This window comes from Anas platyrhynchos, chromosome 1, assembly GCF_047663525.1.
Source record: "Anas platyrhynchos isolate ZD024472 breed Pekin duck chromosome 1, IASCAAS_PekinDuck_T2T, whole genome shotgun sequence".
Lineage (NCBI taxonomy): Eukaryota > Metazoa > Chordata > Aves > Anseriformes > Anatidae > Anas > Anas platyrhynchos.
Window position 1 is genome coordinate 101970680 of NC_092587.1, and position 21207 is coordinate 101991886.

The window sequence follows — 21207 nt, forward strand, 5'->3', positions numbered from 1 at the left end:
ATTAAACAGAGCATATGTCAGTAAATCTATTGAGGAGTCAGCATAAAGAGAAATAGTAGCAGACTAGAAGTGCTGATTAGAAGCTTGTGCTATTCATTTCTTCAAGTGACTAAAATGAAACATAATGTAAGGTTTCATTTAAAATATACTGATAAAAATATCTCCATCCACCTTACTACATGCATGTTAGACAAATGTGAAGTAAAACGCAGGTTCACTGAAAAGAAGAGAACAGGCAGAGACACCCTTCATGCAGAAAGCATCAATTTTGAGTCTACAAACCTGCTCTTGTCAGGCTGGTTCCATCCAGCCTAAAACCAGCTTTATCTGCTGCTGCAACCAGTGCTTGTGCAAAACTGCCGCTGGTAAAGATCGAGTCATCTGAGGAGCTACCTACACTAGATCTATGACTAGAAAAGTTACGGTCCTCATCAGACGCAGAACCCCATCCATTTACCATTGAACCTAAAAACAAATGTAGGGGTCTAGTGAGTTGTACAGATTTGATATTTTTTGATCATCTAAAGCTTATAGACTGACTTAACATGTCTTTTCTCAACAGGAAACTCAAAGTTACTTTGACAACACTTTGTACAAAAGAGCAGTATTCATTTAATGGTTAAAGACCCACTTAATATGTTCTTTCTCAACAGGAAACCCAAAGTTTATTCGACACAATTTGATATAAAAGAGCACTATCACAACTAAATGGGATCCCATTCATAGCTTGCTCCATGTAGCTTTCATCCTGTAAACAAAATGATACATATCCTCTACAAGCATGAAAAATTTTTTTTTGAAAGTTAATATATTTTCCCTGAGACTCAAATTAATACTTTTTTTTTTTTTACTTGACTTATTTTACAGCAGTATCTAGTTCAATATTTGCAAAATGAAGTCTTAATTTAGGACAGCACAAGTGTATGTCTCAGCAGATACGGCTGAAGTCAGACATAGGCTTCAAAAGCTATCCTGAACAAGACCAGCATCATATCATTTTCTCAAACAAACCTTGAAACAGATGAGCAATCTTTATGGCCCAAACAAAGCTGATGTATGGCAGTTCATTCCGGGGGATTAAAATTTCCTTTTTAACAGGTTAGAAATAGACATTCAAGAGCAGAGCAAATACACACTCAAAATGAATACTGAGTCAGTCAGTGAGCCATACCTTCTAGCTATAGATTACCACCACTGCAGAAGAGGAAAGTGATAACAACATCATAAAAATGGACCCAGAAAACCAGATACCAGTGGGGGGAAAAAAAAAAAAAAAAAAAAAAAAGGAATATAGAAATCTTGATGTAAATAAAATGTGAAGAGCAAAACACTGACGGAAGGAATCATATTTTACTCTTCACTTATATTCTTTTATTTTTTTCAGTGCACAAAGGACCTATCAACAGTACAATATGTATTTTCCAAAGCCATCACTGAATTCAAATTTTCTGGAAGTACTGAAATTCTGTTTCTTTTGAGGTTACAGATGGAGTTGATGGTGTTTTGTACTTCTGAAAATCATGCATAAATATCACAGGATAATTCTACAACGTGCATTGGAAAATGAGGCAAAAAATACACAGCTAGCTTTGCTCCAGGAACAGGGCAGCCACACTTATTTGTTACCAAACCCAGTTAAAGTACAAAGCCACCACACTGCTTTTGGGACCTGTCACCACATGGCATTGCATGGCACCATGTAGACATAGAGTATTATTGCTCTGAGATGGCACAGGTTCCTCTTCATCTTATAATGAAGATGAAGGCTGCTGAAGGCTGCTTTTTAAAAAGTGGCATACATATGTTGAGAAAAATCCCAGTGAACCAATGAGGATCTGCAGAGAACCAGTTTTCCAAAATATGACAACACGTGGAAGGATACATAATGGCCTTGACTTTACTATTCAGTAAGCACAGGTGAATTTATGTGAATATACATAAAATGTACAGCAGTGTAAGTCATGTTCTTCAAAGCGCTTTTACTATTTGTCCAAGAAATTATTATTTTGTTTGAAATTGTTAACTAGTAAATCAATGCTGACCCAGTTATTAGAACCAAACTGATAGGCTACATAACTATATCTATATAACTACATTCATTATGTAAAATATAAAATATACTGAAAAAATAAGAAATGAGTACAATAAATGAATACTGAAATTTAGTCTGTAGCATGCTGCATCAAACAGCCTGAGAACAATAGATTATTCTGTGATGTGGCAGTGACTGAATCTTTAATGTCAGCAAAGTGGTGGGCTACAAAAACAAAAGTCCATACACTCCTAAGATACAAGAAAATAAACTGAAAAGGTCTATGGAGGTCTGACAGGCAGAAAGTGTGTTAAGTGCAACAGAGAGTGACAGGGTTTGATTCTGCTTGCCAAGAGCACACAAAAAATTGTTATTTTCCAAACAGACTTGACCTGATGTAGACAGATGTAAGGAAGCCTAGATAACAGCAAGGGAAGGCTAAAACTTCATTTCCTCTGAGAAGACAGTTTCTGAACTAACAATCAAAGTGTGATAGAACATCATAGAGAATGGAGAGTAGAAAGTCTTAGTAAGAGTTTCTGATTGTGTATGAAAAGAGATACTAGAGATAAAACACTTCGTGCAGATGTAAGAAAATGAAATGCTATAGCTGAGGACAATTTCAAACAATTGCTTATCAACACATCCTGCAAAATATGTAAGCACAAGCTGAAACATAAAATATGATTAGACCTGCAGATATCAAAGATATTCAGGTGCTGAAAACTTACAATGTATTTTGTTAGTTCCAGGGCCCAAGGTTTTTATATGATTCTATTTTCTGTGTAGATGCATATGGAAATACATATTGAATAGAGTATGAACCAACATACATAGGTTTCTAATATACTGGAGGACCTTTTAAAGGTAATTAAGGTTGAATTTCCATTTGCTTACATTGTTTTGTCCATTTGCTAACCAGCCACTGAGCTGTTGCATAGGATATAATACATGTGATCATTTGGATGGAACAGTTTTAAAGTATCTCTAGGAGCAGTTGCTGTTTTTCATCTACTCTTAGAAGGGCTCAATCCAGCTGAAAAAAGAGTTCACATTTTAAGTATGAGATACACTTAAAATCTGCAAACGTCCTTAACGCTCTGTCCAACACATGTGCACACATCTCTCTCTTTACATACTCACAGCCATGCCAGGTTTTCTTAACAACACCAAAATGTTAATTATCAGTAGAGCATTGTCCTCAGACTGCCAATTTTTCAGGCTAACTCTCTAGACAAGCCCTGTTCCTGACCTCCTCTGCACTCCCACGGACAGAGAGCACCAACAGGCGCTCTGCCCATGGGTCGCTTCTCCTTCCCCTCGCCTCTATCACCTACGTGAGGAGGCAGCGCCTGTCATGCTGCAAGCACGGCTCAATCCTGGCATGGATGTGAGCTATACTGGGTGAGGACGTCAATGCAGCTAACAACTAAAGCAAATGATGACGTGACTTCTGGTTGCTGGACCACCTGCAGACTGCAAACCAAAGCAAAGCTTTTCATAACTGCTCAAGTCAGCAAGCTGCCATCACCAACAGCTGTGTGTGACTGTGCCGCTAACCTGGTGAATTCTCATAATATCCACTCATTCACTCTGCCTGTGTTTGCCCTCCAGGGGTGTGGACATGGCCCGGTTGGCACGGGCCTGCTGCAGCCCAGCCCAGGCCCCTCAAGCCACCACGTAGCTCTGTTCACTGGGTGCACATGGGGATGCCTTCTCTAATGGCATCCACCGGCCTCTTGTTTTCCCAAATCAGATGCACATTTGTTTCTCTCTGAATAAAGGCAGGATAAGAGATGCTGACATCCCTTTCAGATCAACTGTGCATTTGCAAATGGAATGAAATAGGCTTTTAGTGTCTCCTTTACATGCAACTCACTATGTGTTCTCCAAGAGCACATTTGAGTTTTTACGCTTCTGGCAACTGTAAATTTTACTCTTGCTGACAGCAGCAGTAAATGCTTTATATGGAACAAAATCAACTCTGTGAAAAGTTGAACTCTGTTTTCTTGCTCCATAAAATATCTCTTGGTGCTAACGCAAACAGAAAGCTTCTTTGCTCTCAGGGAAAGGTAGGGGTACTTGAGGTGCTAGCTTCTTGTAGGCTGCACACTACAGCTTTTAGTGGTATTTTGCCTACAATAAAAACACTATTTTTCTTTGCAAGGCATATTCTTGCTTTACTTTACGGAAAGAAAAAAAAAATCTAATGCACTTGTGAAATAAAAGCTGCTCACAACAAACCTAACATTTCTGAAAATTCCATACACAAAACTCTACATGCATGCTTAAAATTAACAACCAATGTTACTGGGACTTGTATGGGCATGCTTATGTGCTTTCCTTTATAAGACCATTAAGTGCATGCTAATGTTAAGTCACTATTCCTCTGCAGGTTTTTTGATGGAACAGGACCAGACTGATCAGGTTTGTGAGGTATAGGTGAAGTCCCCAGGGACTGATGTTACTCCAGCTGAAATTGGTTACAGAATTCCTCTAACCTGTGTATAGGAGAAAGGCATTGACCTCTTTGGTCATGATTATAAAGAAGGAATAACCAATAATTTTAGTGGAAGTGATGAAATAACAGGGGGCAGTAGTCATTGTAGCATTAGAATAAACATGAATAATGGAAACTCCTGAATGCAGAATAAATGTGATCATACTTTAAAAATTCAGCTTGGACTTATACTTTACAATATACTTCCCCAGAGATATCCCAAATATTAAATGTATACAACTAAAATAAACCATTATTATTTTAAAATTTTTATGTGGGGACAGGAAATTCTAAATAAATTGAGTCAAAACACATATACATATTTGGCACTTCAGAGGTCCAACCATAATTAATATCCTTCATAACCATTTAATGAAAAATGAATTTATGTCATTTAGCCAAATTTATTTGTGTTTGCATTTTCAATCTTCTTAGGTTTTTTGGTTTCCATATTGCTGAAAGGCACAAAAAAATTCTCAAATTTATTCAAGCTGTTAGAAAAGAAATGCACACAGAACATTAAGTGGTTGCTCAAATGTTGCTGAGCTGTAAAATACTATGATAAAGTGGCATCTTGCTGTGTCTCTATTACTTCTTCAGCACTAAAATTAATTTATGATCAGTCATCAATTCATTTACATGTCGTTTTATGCTAAATCCATCCTTGCTGATGAATGCATATCCCTAGATCCATTAAGCTAGAGTAAAGTCTGTGCTTTATAATATGACCCTGCTAATTGTTGCATTACCATTTTTATGAGATACAAAAACTAGCAGTTTCCTATTTTCTGAGCACATATTTAATCCATGATACACATTCTTTCTATTAAATGCAATCTGTCTAACTGCTTACAAAATAGAATCTTCTGCAATAGGCATCGCTAACCAAATCAATACAAATACTGAACTCTGCTATGGTAAAATATGGTTCATAAAAATGATTTTGTGTAATTTCCAAGAAGTATTCCACTTGTGCTCAGACACAATGAATGAACAACTTTTACCATACAGACAATGATCACCGATTCTTTTAATCAAGACCAAAACATGCCAAATAAGTGACTTTCTTCCTTACTGAGCTATATAACCTATAGCAATCTTTATAATTTCAGATCTTGATAATTTTATTAAGAAAAAAAAAAGTTTTGCTATCTGTATGTAATGGCATTCTTTACAAGAATATCCTTCTGCTTCTATCAGTTTGTATCAGTTAGGGAGGAAGAGGGCCTGTTCTAATTTCCATGCTAGTTAATGGGTGTATCTCTACCCTCAGTAAAAATGCACTAGGACTGAACTACTAACTTCACTGGTGGAGCTGGGGGAAGAAAAGATAAGGGGAGGGCTAAAAAAGCCCCCCAACAATAGTAATTTGATCTGACAAAACTTAGCGTTCTTCTGTTATTTCATTGGGAAAAAAATAATTTCATATATCCATTATATGAAATTAATTACATCTATTAATGTAGAATAATATGACTCTTCATAACCTTTCATGCCATAATTCTCCACAGCAATTCATTATAAAGGTAAACACTAAGAATAAGCAAAAGATAAAGCAAATTTCAATGTGTCTGTGAAAGCAAAAGGAACCTTAAATGATTGTGAACAGAAAATCAAGTTAGCAGAAGTTTTACACCTGCTTTTCAGCTGTTGTTGTTTGTTTGTTTTGTCTTTAAATCCAAACTAGGAACTTAGTATCCTAGAAAACCAGTTTGGGAACAAATCAAAACATTGACTTTGATTTCTTATTCCATTATACAAACTTCCAAACCTAAGACACCCCCCTTGAGTTTTCTTTGCAATATCTGGAAAATATTAAGATACAGTTACTGTGTACTTCTCCTTTCTCCTCACTCTGTTATACATGTCAATGTTATGTCTCTGCCACCTGCAAAGAGAAAAGCTTAATAGCGCAGATTAAATCCCTGTCTGAATCTCCAGTTAGCTGTAACTGAAACTCAAGAGCCTGGAAGGCAACCCAACTTTTAAGCAGTTTATAAGAGCAACACTGTGGTTTCAGAGAAATTTAGCAGTCTGAGCTTGGTTCACCCAGTGCCAGTGTTTCCCCGCTGAGAATCTCAAATTTGGCATTGGATGAAAACCTCAGTCTCAGCTCAGCCATGAAGAACAAAGTACCGCTGCACTCCTGGAGTGGGTGTCTTCAAGCCACCACTGAGGCATGCTAACAGTGAGGAAACACATCCTGCTCATTGTACAGCAACTCTATTCTAGGGAAGTCTTGACTGAGGAATGCCAATTCATTTTTACTACAAGCACTGAACTCACAGGACATGTTTAAAAATGTACAGAAATATTGCTTCTTCCAGGTTAGCTGTTCTCATTTGCCTCAATTTTTTGATATAATGTAATGTTTAAAGAAATGAAAATGTAGTACATAGTTTCCTAGGAAAGTGCTTGTTTAAATCATCAAAAGCCCTATGAAAAGAAGTAAAGAAGTAGCTTATATATGTATTTTCTCAGTTAAAATAAAAAAAAAAAAATACTTCTACAGTATTCTAAAAGCAATCAAGTAAGAGAATGAGAAACAGCTTAGAAACAATGGATGCAATTTGTTTTATACCCTCCTTAACACTAGTAAATGCAACCTGGACAGGTTAACAGAAACAGATACACAAAATTAAAATTCTCCTTTGAAACAATTCTCCCAAGTAAAACAAGCAATTTCCTTCTGCCTCCTAATAAAAAATAAGCCCAGCTCAGAAAATTAAGGTTTTGCCCACATAGTAACCAAGGAAAAGAGAAGCTTTCTTATTCTGAGAGTTTGCAATTTTATAGATTATTTAAACTAACTCGCTGGATGTATTTTTGCAGGGCTATAGTTTCCTAATTGTTTTAAGCCGATATAAGTGTTGGCTATAAGCTATTGGGGCAGCCTGTCATTTTGCTTTCCTTCTGACTGCACAGCCCCCTCCTGCAGTGCTGACAAACACATTGCCATGCAGTGAACCAGATCACGGAACAGATCCAGCCAGGAATTAAACAAGCAGAGGAAAAAGCAAAAAAAACCCTTAATTTTCAGCTGGGTGAAACAACATTGAGAAGGTGGTAGGGATGAGTGGGTGTGCACTTAGATCACCTTACAAACAAGCTCAGTCTATGTTACCAGGTTCTGCCCAATTTCTTCCAAAACAAAACAAAAACAAACAAAAAAATAACACCAGCGGGTTTTTAACATTTCAATAATTAAGTAACGTATTTAACTAAGAAAAAAAAGCTTGAATGTTATTCATAAAAACATAAACTGCAATGAGCACAAAATTCCTTGAATTGTAGCAGAAATACGTCTGTTACTTTGCTGGTCCAAAATATTAGGTGAAAATGTAAATGTGCAAAAAACTCATTTTTTGATTTACAGATATATCAACACCAACATATTAATACATACCAAATGGAAAATATATAGCAACCTGATTATTTATTTATTTCTATATTACCAGTGCAAAAACCCTTACTGCATTCCTAATGGAGAGGTTTCTGAGCCACTTGTGAGATATGCAAAAATATGCAGAATTATAGCCTGAAGGAGATTATACTAGAAATTCAAGCAAAGTGACTTAACATACTCATGCACTAATAAGTTAACCTTCAAAATTCAGGGATTTAAACTTTAACTCTACAGCCTTCAGTTGGATCCGGATTTCAAACTGCAGCATTAGAGCTACAGTTCTTAAGTCTTAATTAGATTGGCAAGCAGTCTGGCCCTAGGGTGAGGGAAAACCTGGAAAGTGGGATAAAGCAACACACTATTTAATTAACAAGGGAAAGGGAAGGAAATTATAGGTATTGATGTTCCATCACTGTCATATTCCTGTAGTGTTTTCAGAATAACAATGTTTAAAAAAGGGTGCAAAATTCTTAGAATTTGCAAAGTCCACAACAAGACAAAAAATAAGCAGTGCTGTTATAGTAATGTGTTATTGAGCCAGTCTCCCTGCAGGTGCAGCTAACAACTAGCTTTCTTCCACAGAGATAAAAGACTGAAGAAGCAGCCACCAGCCATCATGAGCTGTGGACACTACGTACATTTGGGTCTATATGAAAGCTGTACATTGTGGATATAGTATATTATATAGAAGTCCAACTTCAACCTGAAGGGAAATATGGTGACACCTAAAAAAGTTCATAGTGCCCATATAAAGTCTGTATTTTTAAAAAATATATATACATATATATTTCCCTGACTATATTTTATCGACAGCAATTTTATTTATTCAGTTTCTGTATGTTAGGTTATCATATCCTTCTAGTTCCCCTTTGACGATCCCTATTGTAACTTTCCAATGCATGCAAAAGGAGAAAAGCAGGGAGAAGGAGTGTCAGAATAATTAAATATCTTCACTGAAAGGGAACAATTACTAAATTCAGCAATACAAAATAGGTTCAAAGTACACATTTTCCTACATAAATGTTATATTTACGCTACAAGCAAATGTTGTGCTGATCCATCTACGCTTAGTCTGAAGTCTTTTAACTTCCTTGTGTTCATCAGTAAAAGCATTTACCCAGCGAAACATCTGAAAGTGATTTAAGATAAAATTGTTATGCTGCTCCTGATTTTGAAATATATATTCCTAAGCTGAGGTCTTCCCCCTCCTTTTTATGTAACTGGCTTGCTTCTCCAGTAGAGTGAACTTTTCATGAAAGCTAGGAGATAATTGAGTTTTCTTTCAAGTCTTTAAAGCTTTTTAAAATTCATGAATTTTCTTATCATTTTGCAGCAAAGTATTTTCAAATCCTCCTTTAACTTTAGTGTTTAATATTAACACATTTTAAATGTTACAGAAATAGAGTGGAATAAATTTTCACTTAAAAAGTGTTTGATTAATGATGTATTTTACTGTGAGGAACAAGCTGGTGTCAATGTTTACCGTGGTTGGTTACCTGTCACAGAGCTGTCTAGATTGTCCATACTGGAGCCTGGAGTATGCTCTAGACCTCTCAGTGGCCTGCTGATTTCTACAGTTTCTTCTTCAATATCATCCTCATCATCATCTGGAACATCTGTTTCCAAGTCTGAAATAAGGTTTCCAGATACATATCCTAGAGGCGGAACTGGAGCCTGAGGAGGTTGTGTATTGCTTTGGATGTGCCTACACAAACAAACAGGAAAACAGCATCAGAACAGGTGAAACTTTGTACCCCATGGTCAACAGAACATCAGACTCTCAGTAAGTCATCATGCAGATTTACAAAATACGCTTGTTAGGTCAAACTCCAATAAAGCCTGTGCACTTTCCAATATTAAATATACAACCCCTCCTATAACGCAGGGAAGGTCAAGATCATCCTTTAACAGGTGAGGAACTGATGTAACCGGATAGTACATAAATCATGTAGGAAGTCCACAGAAAAGCACAATTCTGAATCCCAGCCTAGTATACAAGTGTCTCAACCAACATTCCACCTTGCAAATCACACATTTAAGCCAAATTTTTTTTTTTCCTTCTGCTTGAACAGACTCAATGGTCTTATGGAAAACTTACCCTCAAGAGGAGGAAATGACCAATAGGGCAGAATAAATCTTGAAGTCCAATGAATTCATTATCAGTAAAGACTTTGTATTTTGCTTAATTCCAAGTAGTTTAATTGATTTATTTCCAGCAGTATTAGGGCATGCATGCATGAAATTACTGCATGCAGCAATCACGATTAAAAAAAAAAAAGGAAAAACAAAGATAAAAAACACCCACAGGATAGCTAAATAGCCAAAGGCAAGCACTGGGCTTGGGTTTTCACTTATGTGGTCTCTGAGACTCTAAAGAGGAGAAGAACAACCATCAGCTTTTAATTCTGCTTTCAGTGCAGCTTTTTTTCACAGCACTACAGGTACACAGCAAGCTGTGTCAGGGGACCCAGACATGACTGCCCTTGGCATAGGAGCATGAACGGGACTTGAATTCACTAGCTGAGCCTTGTGGGAGGCCTTGGGGGGCTATTCTTGAGGTGCTGTGACCTGATGCCAATTGGCAGAATGCTGGATGTGGTCCAGGACTCTGCTGGTCTTTTGCTTGGTCACCAGAAAAAAATTGCAACTGTCACCTGTAAGGCTACCTAGATCTACTGTGTTTTCACTGAGCACTTTGTGCTGTATTATTGCCTACACTTGATAAGCACAGTAATTCTTGCTATGCAAACAGTCTTTTTTCATAATGTAAATCTATCAGATTGGAGAATGTCATGGTAAATGTTATGGACCACTGGAATCTCTTTTTGCCTTCGTGTGTAGGTTTTAAATTATTGCTTATCCTAAGGCTTATTTGCAGCGCAAAGGTTTCCTTTCTGATATACATCCCCCTTCTGATTAACAGTTCTTGAATAGTTTTCTCCCTGGACATCAGGGTCTTGGCTATGCAGTGTTCAAAACACTGCGCAAAAGGGCACTATGATCTCACTAACCCTCAATAAACAGTGTGATTAGCTCCTAATCAAGCAAAATACTAAAGTATATGCTTAATGTTCAGCATGTGATATAACAATTGAAGTCAATTTCTCATGTACTTGTAGTAAAGCATATACTTAAGTGATTTGCTGGATCAAGGCCATAATGATTATGTACTTTTCCTGTAATCACTAATGTGCTCTTTCTTAAATTCTTAGTTGTCTGGTCTCTTCTGTTACTCCTACAGTAACCTATCTGATAGGTCTCACCTTGTTGTTTCTCCCCTTTACACTTGACAGGTTAACTTGTGAAAAGAAAATAAAGAAATCTTCCTTCTCGTTTAAGACAGTGGAGGACTTTTCACTGACTTTGAACAGCCTTCACTAGATGCATTAACAGCATGGTGTGTCTTCAGCCAAACAATATCACATCACTTCTATTTTCAGCTCCCAATATTTACCCCAAAACCTACTGTAAGGTACTAGTATGAAAATACAGGTTATTGCCTCTATATCATTATTTTTTTTTTAGTTTCATGTACAATTAACTGTGCTCTTATAAAAGAGTGATGTTAAAACCTGTATATTCCTAATTATATTATGAATGTCCTTGATCGATTTTCATTTCTCCAAAAAGGGAGCAGGACCTTTCCCATACAAAGCTAGAGGCTTTGCTACTGAGTTCAGCCATGTTATCTACTACCAGACTGGCACCTGCAGTTTGCAGGGTGTAGAAAGCATAACAGCTGCAAAATGCAGCAGCAATTGCCTGTTCAGACAGGGTGTGCATCTGCGTGCTGGCTCACAAGCCAGCAACCTTCAAGAGGCCAGGTTTAGCTGCTGCCTGGGATTTGGGTCTGTCCCACAGCAGGCTGGGCTCTGTGCTTGGCAGCGTGGCACCGCTGTGAGACCAAAGTACCCTGTTGATGAAGCGCAGATTGCAGACAAGCCTCCAGGCTTCAACGGTGTCCAGGGAAAACAGCTGGCTTTGGTTTGGCACGGCCTGCCTACCTGCCTGGTCTATTTATGGTAGCTCAAGCTGAATAACTTTGTGGCTTTATTCACCAGTATGGAAAGCCTGCTTTCCCGCTGGCAGCGTGCCACTCAGTAACTATCTCTACTCCTGTCCTCTGAGAGTCTTGGGCTTTGTCTGGATATAAAAGTTTTTAAAGGACAACTGCCACTTAGGGAACATCCAGAAAGCAACTGACCTTCATCGCATCCCCATCTGGTGCAGACGACAAGTTCCTTTTCAGTCCCCAAAGAGACTGCTTATGTTTGTTTTACAGGGGAAATGTTACTGTGATATTTGCTTGCTCTTCCCTTAAATAAGCATAAAGCACTCTGATATGCAAGATCCACTCTGTAAATTCTAACAACTTCCTTCCTGTCATTTCTGTTTTTGCTTATGAATCAGAAATTTTCATGGTGTTTCAAAATACAGTCGGATTTACAAATGCTTCATTCTCATGTGACAAGGAATAAAATCTGCTACATTGCTATTTCAAGTAACTAGCATAATTTTTAAGCAGAAATTTAGGTTCCCAGTATTACTGAAATTCTTAAAAAAATCATGCCTTTTGCTAGCCTGAGAAGAGACTACTGTGAACTGCATACAAGTTGTCAGTAGGTGGGTGTTAACTTTTCAGTTGCATATATGCAGAATTCCAGAGGAATATTATTTTCATGTGTTTTTAGCCAACAATTAATATATTGCCATGCATTATGGTTTCAAATGCAACTACCAATGTTTAAGGCCTTTGCATTGTAGATACAGTTTTGCTATTTCTTTTTCTATCTTATGGTTTTGGAAACATTACTGAAATTTGTTGAGCACCACTGATGTTTATGCCACCAAGGAATAGATTATTACTATGCTTCATTTCCCAAGCTGCAGGTGCACCCTTCAAACATTTACCATGTCTGCTTTGCTATATCAAACTGGTAGGCCCTGGTTAATTCATCAAGGTGGGCTTGAAGCATTGGCTGCATCTCCTCTCGTGGAGAAGGTGTGAGGGTTGCAGTTGACTGTTGTCCAAAGGAGATTGCAGGTGATGAAGCTACTCCTCGCACAGGAGGTGTGGGAACACGATCATCATCTTCTTCAAGCTCATCCTCCATGCCCTGATGGAGGTAGGTCTGAACGGGCAAAGGCGGACACCAACCATCACTGTCATATCTAAAATAAAAACCAAGTAAACTTAGTATATATCAAATCTCAGCTCTGAGGTGCAGCAGAGGGTATACAGGATTTGTGATACAGTTTGAAGCCTTGCATACAGTGTGAGATTTAACATTTACTGAAAATAGGGTCATAATTGCTTAAATCCTCCTTAGTGATTCCATTTAATTTTTCCCCACAACTGCTAAGCAACTTGAATAAGATGTGCAACAAAAATAATTACAGATACATTATCACATTTGTTAATGGCAATAAAATAATGTTCCCCCACAATCAGCAACAAAAATGAACTAACTCACTTCCTGGATCATTAACCTCGGAGAATGTATTGATAATTGACCTAGACATGAAAATAGTAGCATTCGTAAAAGGCAGAGTGAGCTTTACACAGTTGCCCTTATGTGCTTCCTTACTCCCACCTTCCACTTTGTCTTTTTTTGTGTTTTTTTTTTTTTTTTTTTTAGTTTGTAATTTAAATAAAACCCCACACTTTCCACATAAATTTTGGTCTTTCCACATAGTGTATAGCTATCTACAATGATGCGTAACACATTTATGTCACAGCAGCACTGACCTTAGCATATGCTATCCCGCAGTGCCAGCTAAGACACATCTAGCATGCATGTTGACGGCTCTGCCAGCACCCCACCTCCTAACCAAACATTCTTGGGACTTACCTAGACAGCGCTAAAGTTCTGAACACTTTCAATACACCTGCCCAAAGCAAATTCAAAGGTTAACAACCACCAATGTCCTTCAATTTGAAGGAGAATTTGATAATTCTCTCCTCACATATAAGAAATGCTCTAATAGGTATTACATTTTTTCTGGTTCCATTTTTGGTCTTACACTAAGGGAAAGGAAGAAATAACTGATCAGGGCTAGAAACAGACACTTTATAATCTTATAATCTTAAACTTGGTCAGTAATTCAATCCTTTCCTGTCTCTGTTCTTATCACAGACCTTTCAGTCTGGTGCTGTATTACAATACCATCTCAGGATCCTGTCCCTGCATCACCCAAAACATGTAGGCTCCTAGTGACTGTTGAAATACCCTGAGCATTATCTCCCCAGAGCAGTTCCCTAATCTGAACACAACTTCTGTTGTAAACAGCTCTGCTGACAATCACACCACTCAAATCTTCTGTCTGTTCTTCACTCAAGTCACACCACTGTCTATTCTTCCCATCCTCAACACATCCACTCTGCAGTCCCTTGAGTATCTGCACACATTTCTTAACTCCCAGTATATTCCAAAATACCTCAAGATAGACAGCTCTTTTGAAAAGACAAGCAGACAACCAAAAGCTCTCACAGCTCCTTCACTGTCAAATCATCTTGTACTCTAAAGGCCATTCCCCAAGCATCACCTAAGTCACATCTTCTTTCCACCTTCAAGGACTGCAGACAAGGTACACTCTTTTGTCTGCAACACAGTTAACCATGCATTGAGTTATAGAGTTTATTTCTCAAAAAAAAGGAACCTTTTTTAAGGTTCCTTATTTGGAAGGAATTACCAATTTACCAGACCAAAATGAATCATAGCCTATTTTCTCATGTGAGGAGCTAGGTTACAAAAATGCTGGGAACAGAGGAGTTTCATAACCTGTACTATGAACAGAAGATTGACTTTAAGCAAAAACAAAGGTTTCTAAAATTAACTAAAATTCTTTTTCCTTATTCTAAAATGTGTAGGCTGTATTTGAGAGTACAGATTCAAATCTGGCTTAATCAGATGAAAGCCTGTGGAAAATACATCTTTTAATTAAAGCTGGTGTCACTTTAAATCCATATCTAGATGTAACTGTACACAGATACACATACATGTTATGTATACATAGGGACAAATGAATGTTGCATCTTAACAGTTGGCATTAGGAGCTATGAGTGACTGATCCATTACCATTTTCATAACATGGAATTTTAAGAAAATGTTATATGATATAAATTTGACTGCTTAGGAGATGGTTAGGGTATTACTAGCTCTAATTTCTCTTTCCTAGCAATATTTACTCATGACATTGGCACCTAAAGGTGAAGAGACCATCCTAACTCATGCTGCTAAAAATTTACAGTGCAACAGCTCTGTCTTTTACACTTTTACACTCTCAACCTTATGCTTCTTGTAATGGCTTCTTTAAAAGGGGCAGGGCTGTAAGAGACTCCTTAGTGGCTTTCCAATAACTCATAAATGGGCTTTTGATGTAATCTCCTATTGACCCCACTTGTTTCAAACCCCCAAATGTTCAGCTTGATTGTTTATTCCTTAACAAGAAGGTTCTGCACAACTACTGATCTTCACCTAGGTCTTCTCTGAAATAGAAATGAACCTAAGCCTGAAGCTTAGGACATTGAGATTAAAAATTTCAGGTATGAGAATGTTTGCCTTTGTAATGTAAAATGTGCAAAAAGCCACCAATTATACAATGCATTTAACCAAAAATAAACCTGCAAAGAAAAGCAAGCAAACCTAACTATCATCTGTATATAGTAACTACATAAATTATACAGTAATTTAAACTTCTGGAACCACCACAGTCAATACTGGTCGCATCCATGTTCTTTCTGGTTCCCTGAGTAAATACAGCTTGGAAAAATGCATGTAACCTTTCCCAAATACTTCTCATTAAACTCCAAACACCTTAATTTCAATAGAGACTTCTGACAGTAATTTCATAATAATCAATTTTAAGTCCTTAAATATGTTCTGTTGGACAAACATGAAACTCTACATTTCTAATATTTTTATTTTATTCTTAGCACTTTAATTCTATATTAATCTTTTTCTGTTAAAAATCATGGTTCATTACATTGACAGTGCTTCTTCTTCACATAAGAAATAGGTGATAGGTGATAGGGAACATTCTATAAGAATTCTGGTTCAATACAAATATTGTTGCAGGAGAGAAAGCTTCCCTCTCTAGGCCCCGCAAGAAAGCATTCTTTTATTTTTTTTAAATGTAAAAGGTATTATCTTCTATACTTTTTTTAAAGAAAACTACTATCACATATATTGACATCCAGCAGCTAATACTCTGTTTTAAGGTGTGATCAATAGTAAGAAATAAAAATAACAAATGTTAACTATATGAAGACTGCCTTTTCCAGGGTTGGCTCAAGATCATGCATATTACTGGTGAAAAAAAAATATAAATAGATGATAAAAAAGAATAAAGAAGCATTTCCCTACTGTTGAGCTTATTACATAAAACCAATCAAAACCATCTTCTCTGAAAAAGGCAGAAAGGGAAAGTTTCATTGGAAGCTACTCCAGGAAAAGAGAAATTTCAAACACCTTGAAGTATATACAAGTGAAAATTAAGGAAAACAGCAAGGGACAAGCACAGTTTGTAGAAAACTAAGAAGAAGGGTAAAGTTTCACAGAAAAGAGCTCACTAGGGAAACAATACTAAAAACAGACTTTCTGCACAGGTTAAATGGGAATACAGTACATCCCCAATTATACCATGTCACAAAGAATGGCTGCTTGGATTTACGTATTCACCCTTTCTTATGTGCGTTGCAGTTCATGGAAAAATGGAGGTGAATGCAGACCTTGATTCTTCTGGGGAGAAGATGTTAGAGAGAGTCAAGAATGTGATTTTTTGTTTTTGTTTTGTTTTTGTTTTTCTTCCCTTTAGGATTAAGTTGTGTGACTTTTTTCTAACATTGCTGTTGTGGATTTTTCTTATACGTTTTTAGCCAACAGGCCTCTGGTGTTAATACCTAGTAAGTAAAATCAGGTATCAAAATTGTTTAGTTTATTTGGGAACTCATGCCAATGAAACTCACACTTGAATTCAAGAGTCATAGGAAGAGAAGCACAGAAAAAGTAGCTGTTTATAAGCCAGATTCCTTGTTTTATTGCTCTAAATGTTCACCTTTTATATCACATTGTGAGAACTTTAACAAAGTCTTCAGTTTTCCTGACTGGAAATTAATTTTTCATTTGTAATTCACCATATAATTATGTCTGCAAATAATTAATTCTAAAGTTAAAACACATTGAACTTATCATACATAGTATACATCAAAGAAAACCAAGAAAAACAAAACAGTTAAAAAATTAAAAAGAAAAGACATTTTAAAACTCAACATGTCAATATTAAACGGAGCATAAGGAATGCAGTCTATAATTCATACCTTTTTAGCATGTTGAAAACCACAGAAACAAGATCAGCCCCTGAATACGATATGACTATTAGCACTAGGTAGATCCTCAGGAAGTATGGGCATTGCAGCTTCATTGGGTTCATCGAAGCTTTTTGCAAAATGCTGTAACTTGGGACTGATATTGGAAGATTCTGTATTTGTCTTTGATTGGTAAAATGCACACTAGAAGGTCTTGTTACAACCACTACTAATTTGAAAGATAAACTGAATTGTTGGGAACCTGTAACACTGGTGATTACCTTAAGCTTAGATAACCAGTGTTGTCTTGGTGACCAATATAATTCCCTGTAGCTACATAACAGATACTTTATGAAACTGAGGAGTCAAGCCCTGTGTCACAAGGGATTTCCCTAGAAGGTATTTCCATTTACCTTTTATACTATTTCATTGTCCTTGAAGAAAATCCAAGTTGTTTGCCTTCTATAGCATAATTATTTTAGTGAAATCACTGAACACATGTTTTAAGGACATAAACTGATAAGGACAAATACTATATGGCTAAACCATCTTAAATTTATTTTAGCTTTTTATAGCAGGATACAGAAAACAATGCCTATCTGCAATTTTTGCCTTGACATTTAAACAATACTTAAAACTACTATGTAAATCCATTTTTCCTTACATTTACTTTGGAAGTCTAATTCTAATACAGCCTGAATGAATTTTAAAAGGAATTCAACTGACTTACAGTTAGTTACTGTTCAGTTTAAAAGTTGAAAGACTTCGCATAAATTAACATTTAATTCTGATTTTCACCATAAAAATAGCGATGATCAATTCATGCTTACAAAAGAGATAGCACTTGAAATATTTTTATTCAGTAAAACTATTACAATGATTTTTAAAACATATGTTCATCCTTAGGAAATATTGATTAATCCATGTATTTAAACAGGCAGATTTGTCCCAGACCAAACTCCAATGTTTCTCAAGGGCTCCAACAGAGTTGATCACAGTAAACTACTTTTTTTTTTTTTTTTTAAATATATTCTGATTTTCCTCCAGAGTTTGACAATTTGGTATTTCATGTAATTTCACATTATAAAAAGCATTCCATAATTGTTCTCTGTGCATGAAATGTCTCTTTCCTCTTATTTACTGCTTTCTGTGTGATTTTGTGTCCTTAAGAACAAGTTTAAGCTATCCAAAAAAAGAAGTGTAAGGTTCCAGAAACTCAAGAGTTGTTTAAATTCAAAAAATGCCTACAAATAACATGCCTTCCTGAACTGTGAAATTTCTTCTAAGAGCCGATGAGAAGATTATCGTCCACTGGTTGATCTTCTAAAATTAATCCAATTTAGTGTGGGGTTTACGTTCTTTTGGCTCCAATATTTCTAAACATCAAACCAGTGAAAAAATACAGGAGCCAGATTATGTCATCCTTACTCACTGAGTCCCATCATCTGCAAGCAGTTCCAACAGAATTCAATTAGGCTACATGTGAAGTGAGATACTTCTCAGCATGAGTAAGCAGAGAAAACCCTACATGATGATGAAGCAAGGTCACTTTTATTTCCATCTTCAGTCACTATCACAAGAAGCTATTCCAATATTCCTCCTCCATAGCCTTCAACAGGTCTATAGGATAAGGCGCTCTCATTTTTTTAAGCAAAATAGAATAACATTCTCATTTGGGAAAAAAAAAAAAAAAAGAAGAAAAAAAAAAAGAAAAAAAAAACTCATCTCCACAAACCACAGACTTTTCTTCAACAGAAAAAGAAAAAAATTACCCTGCTTCTTGCTGATCCACCCCGTAGTGTTCCAGCTCTGTGCCTGGAAGTGGCTGCACAGGAGGGGGTGGGAGGGGAACACTGGCCCAATTTGAACCATTATTTTTCTGGGGTTTGGCAGTATTTTTGTTTTTCTTCTTTTTCCCTCCTTTGCCACCTGTAAATTCAAAAAGAAAAATAAAATGTTTGAGATATGATGTGAAAAAAAGCTGTCTATTTTACTTTCTTTTAAAGAATTTGTATTCCAGATGGCATGCCCCAAAACAGAAGATGTATTTATATCTTAGCAGGATCAGTATTAATGTGCTAATGTTGTTAGAGGTTATAAATAATAATAGAATGGAAAAACATTCTGAATAATTGTTTAAAGTCACTTTTTTTTTATGTGAACTCCATATATTTGCACCACCATAGTGCCAAGGAAAGACATATCTTGTTGCCTCAGAAATATATTTACTGATTTATTCATGTATGCTTTATGACTTCTTACAATCACTGGTGGATAAAAATATAATGGACCATAGAAAATTCTTTCAAATGTCAGAATCTGATGTGCTTATAACACTGTTTTGCATAATTTCTTTCTGTGGAAAACATAGAGGTTAAGGACACAATCTAAAAAATTGTCATTAGACTCGATTTTTTTCAGCCAGAACGACAAGTGTAAGTTGTCAAAACCAAAAAGAAGTGGTGTTTTGCTGATAGGAATTTACTAAGTTCTATTTTTTAAAATACCAGGAAGTCATTTACAATATTTTAGGACTGCCTGTTTCACAGGATTCAATACCTTGTGCCGCTATAGAGAACAGGCTCTATTCCTGACATACAGCTCTAATGGAACAACTTGAGGAAGTGAATTGAGCAATGCATTTTACTTAAGCTCTCTTCTCTTTTCTTATCATTCTTTTGCCCAGTTTTCCAGTTGAGACACTTCAATTTGTGGGAAAGTGATCTTCCAGAAAAAGCTCTCTTCCTACTTGTTTTGCTTCTTTTATTTTGCCCTGGCCCTTTTTTCTAGTCAGGAATTCATTAGTAGGAAGACTGGGACACAAACAAAAATATTTCAGTTCCTTGACTACTTCCTGACCCATCTCTTGCCATTTTACCGAGGCTTTCAAACTGGATTGTTGGTTGGAAGAATGGTTTGTCATATATGCCTTTCCAGTGGGGTAGCCAGCTAGCAGTTACTCCTGCCTTGCCTGCTGCAGAAAGCACAGTCTAATTCAGTTAACACACAGTCATCTCATGCTTATTTATAAGGATTAGACAACAACAACAAAAAAATCTCAACAGTAATTAATCACAAAAGCCACAACTGACTAGTAAGGCATAATGGCATTGTGTAGCACCACCTTCTATGTCATGGTCTTAGCTTTAGGCACATCCAGAAGGAGGTGCAATTCTGGTAACATAGACAAGCACTTGTCACAGCGCTTTCGGTCTAAAAGACAATGGCTCTCTTCTATTATCTCCAGCAGTCAGCTGAACCAAAAAAAGAAGTGATAGAGAGAGGGAAGGAACAACCTGACTGTGTGATTCAGAAGTAGCTGAGACTTCTCTTTTCTCCTCCTGTTATGGCTGCTAGAGTCAGGGCAATGAGTCCGGCAAGGTTTCTAATCAGCCTGTCTGACAGCAGATTGCACAAGAGACTTCTCTTTCCACTACTGAATTCCAGACCAGAGCTCTTCCTTGCTTGTCTTGGAGTTTTTACAGTAAGTCCAGCCAAGATCCTGTCACTCACTATGTGGGAACTGAACTGATATTCCATCTAGTAGGCTGCAAGCAGGCTTTTCTCTCCTGTTGCAGCCTGGCAGAGAGGAAGGTTTTCTTGAAAAGGGAAAGAACATTTGGGTCAACAGTAAAGAAACTGCAGTGATGGTGGCAATGAAGGAACAAATATATGAAACTTCTGGAGGGCAAACGAAGCTTTCAAAGCACAGGTATGGGGGAAAGCAGCATTAGAAGCAGGTACAAAAGAAGGATGTGAATTTAAATTTGTGGGGAAAATTTAGAAAAGTCAAAAGGATCAGGAGCAGGTAACAGCTGAGGCAGGAGTGGCTTCTTTGGAATGAAAGCACATGCATAAGTGTGTATGTGTGTGTGTCACGGGGGGATTTAAACTAAGAGTACTCAGGGAAGAGAAATGGAGAGATGTTCAGCTTAGAGACTAGCTGAGGTGGAGAGGGACAT

The 21207-nt window shown here is 36.9% G+C and overlaps 1 protein-coding gene across 14 annotated transcripts in view; it reads right to left on the reverse strand.

Annotated features, from left to right (window-relative positions):
• Window positions 1-21207, reverse strand: part of ROBO2 (roundabout guidance receptor 2) — a 467458-nt gene that overhangs the window by 25022 nt on the left and 421229 nt on the right. For 8 of the 14 annotated variants that reach the window (XM_072025826.1, XM_072025824.1, XM_072025835.1 and 5 more), the window contains 3 exons: window positions 19018-19174; window positions 12850-13110; window positions 9435-9643 (listed from right to left, as the gene is read on the reverse strand). In XM_072025826.1, the coding sequence (XP_071881927.1) occupies window positions 9435-9643; window positions 12850-13110; window positions 19018-19174 (627 nt within the window). Of the gene's footprint in view, window positions 1-282; window positions 466-9434; window positions 9644-12849; window positions 13111-19017; window positions 19175-21207 lie in introns of all 14 variants that reach the window. The other 6 variants (XM_072025792.1, XM_072025823.1, XM_072025789.1 and 3 more) reach the window with 1 other exon arrangement.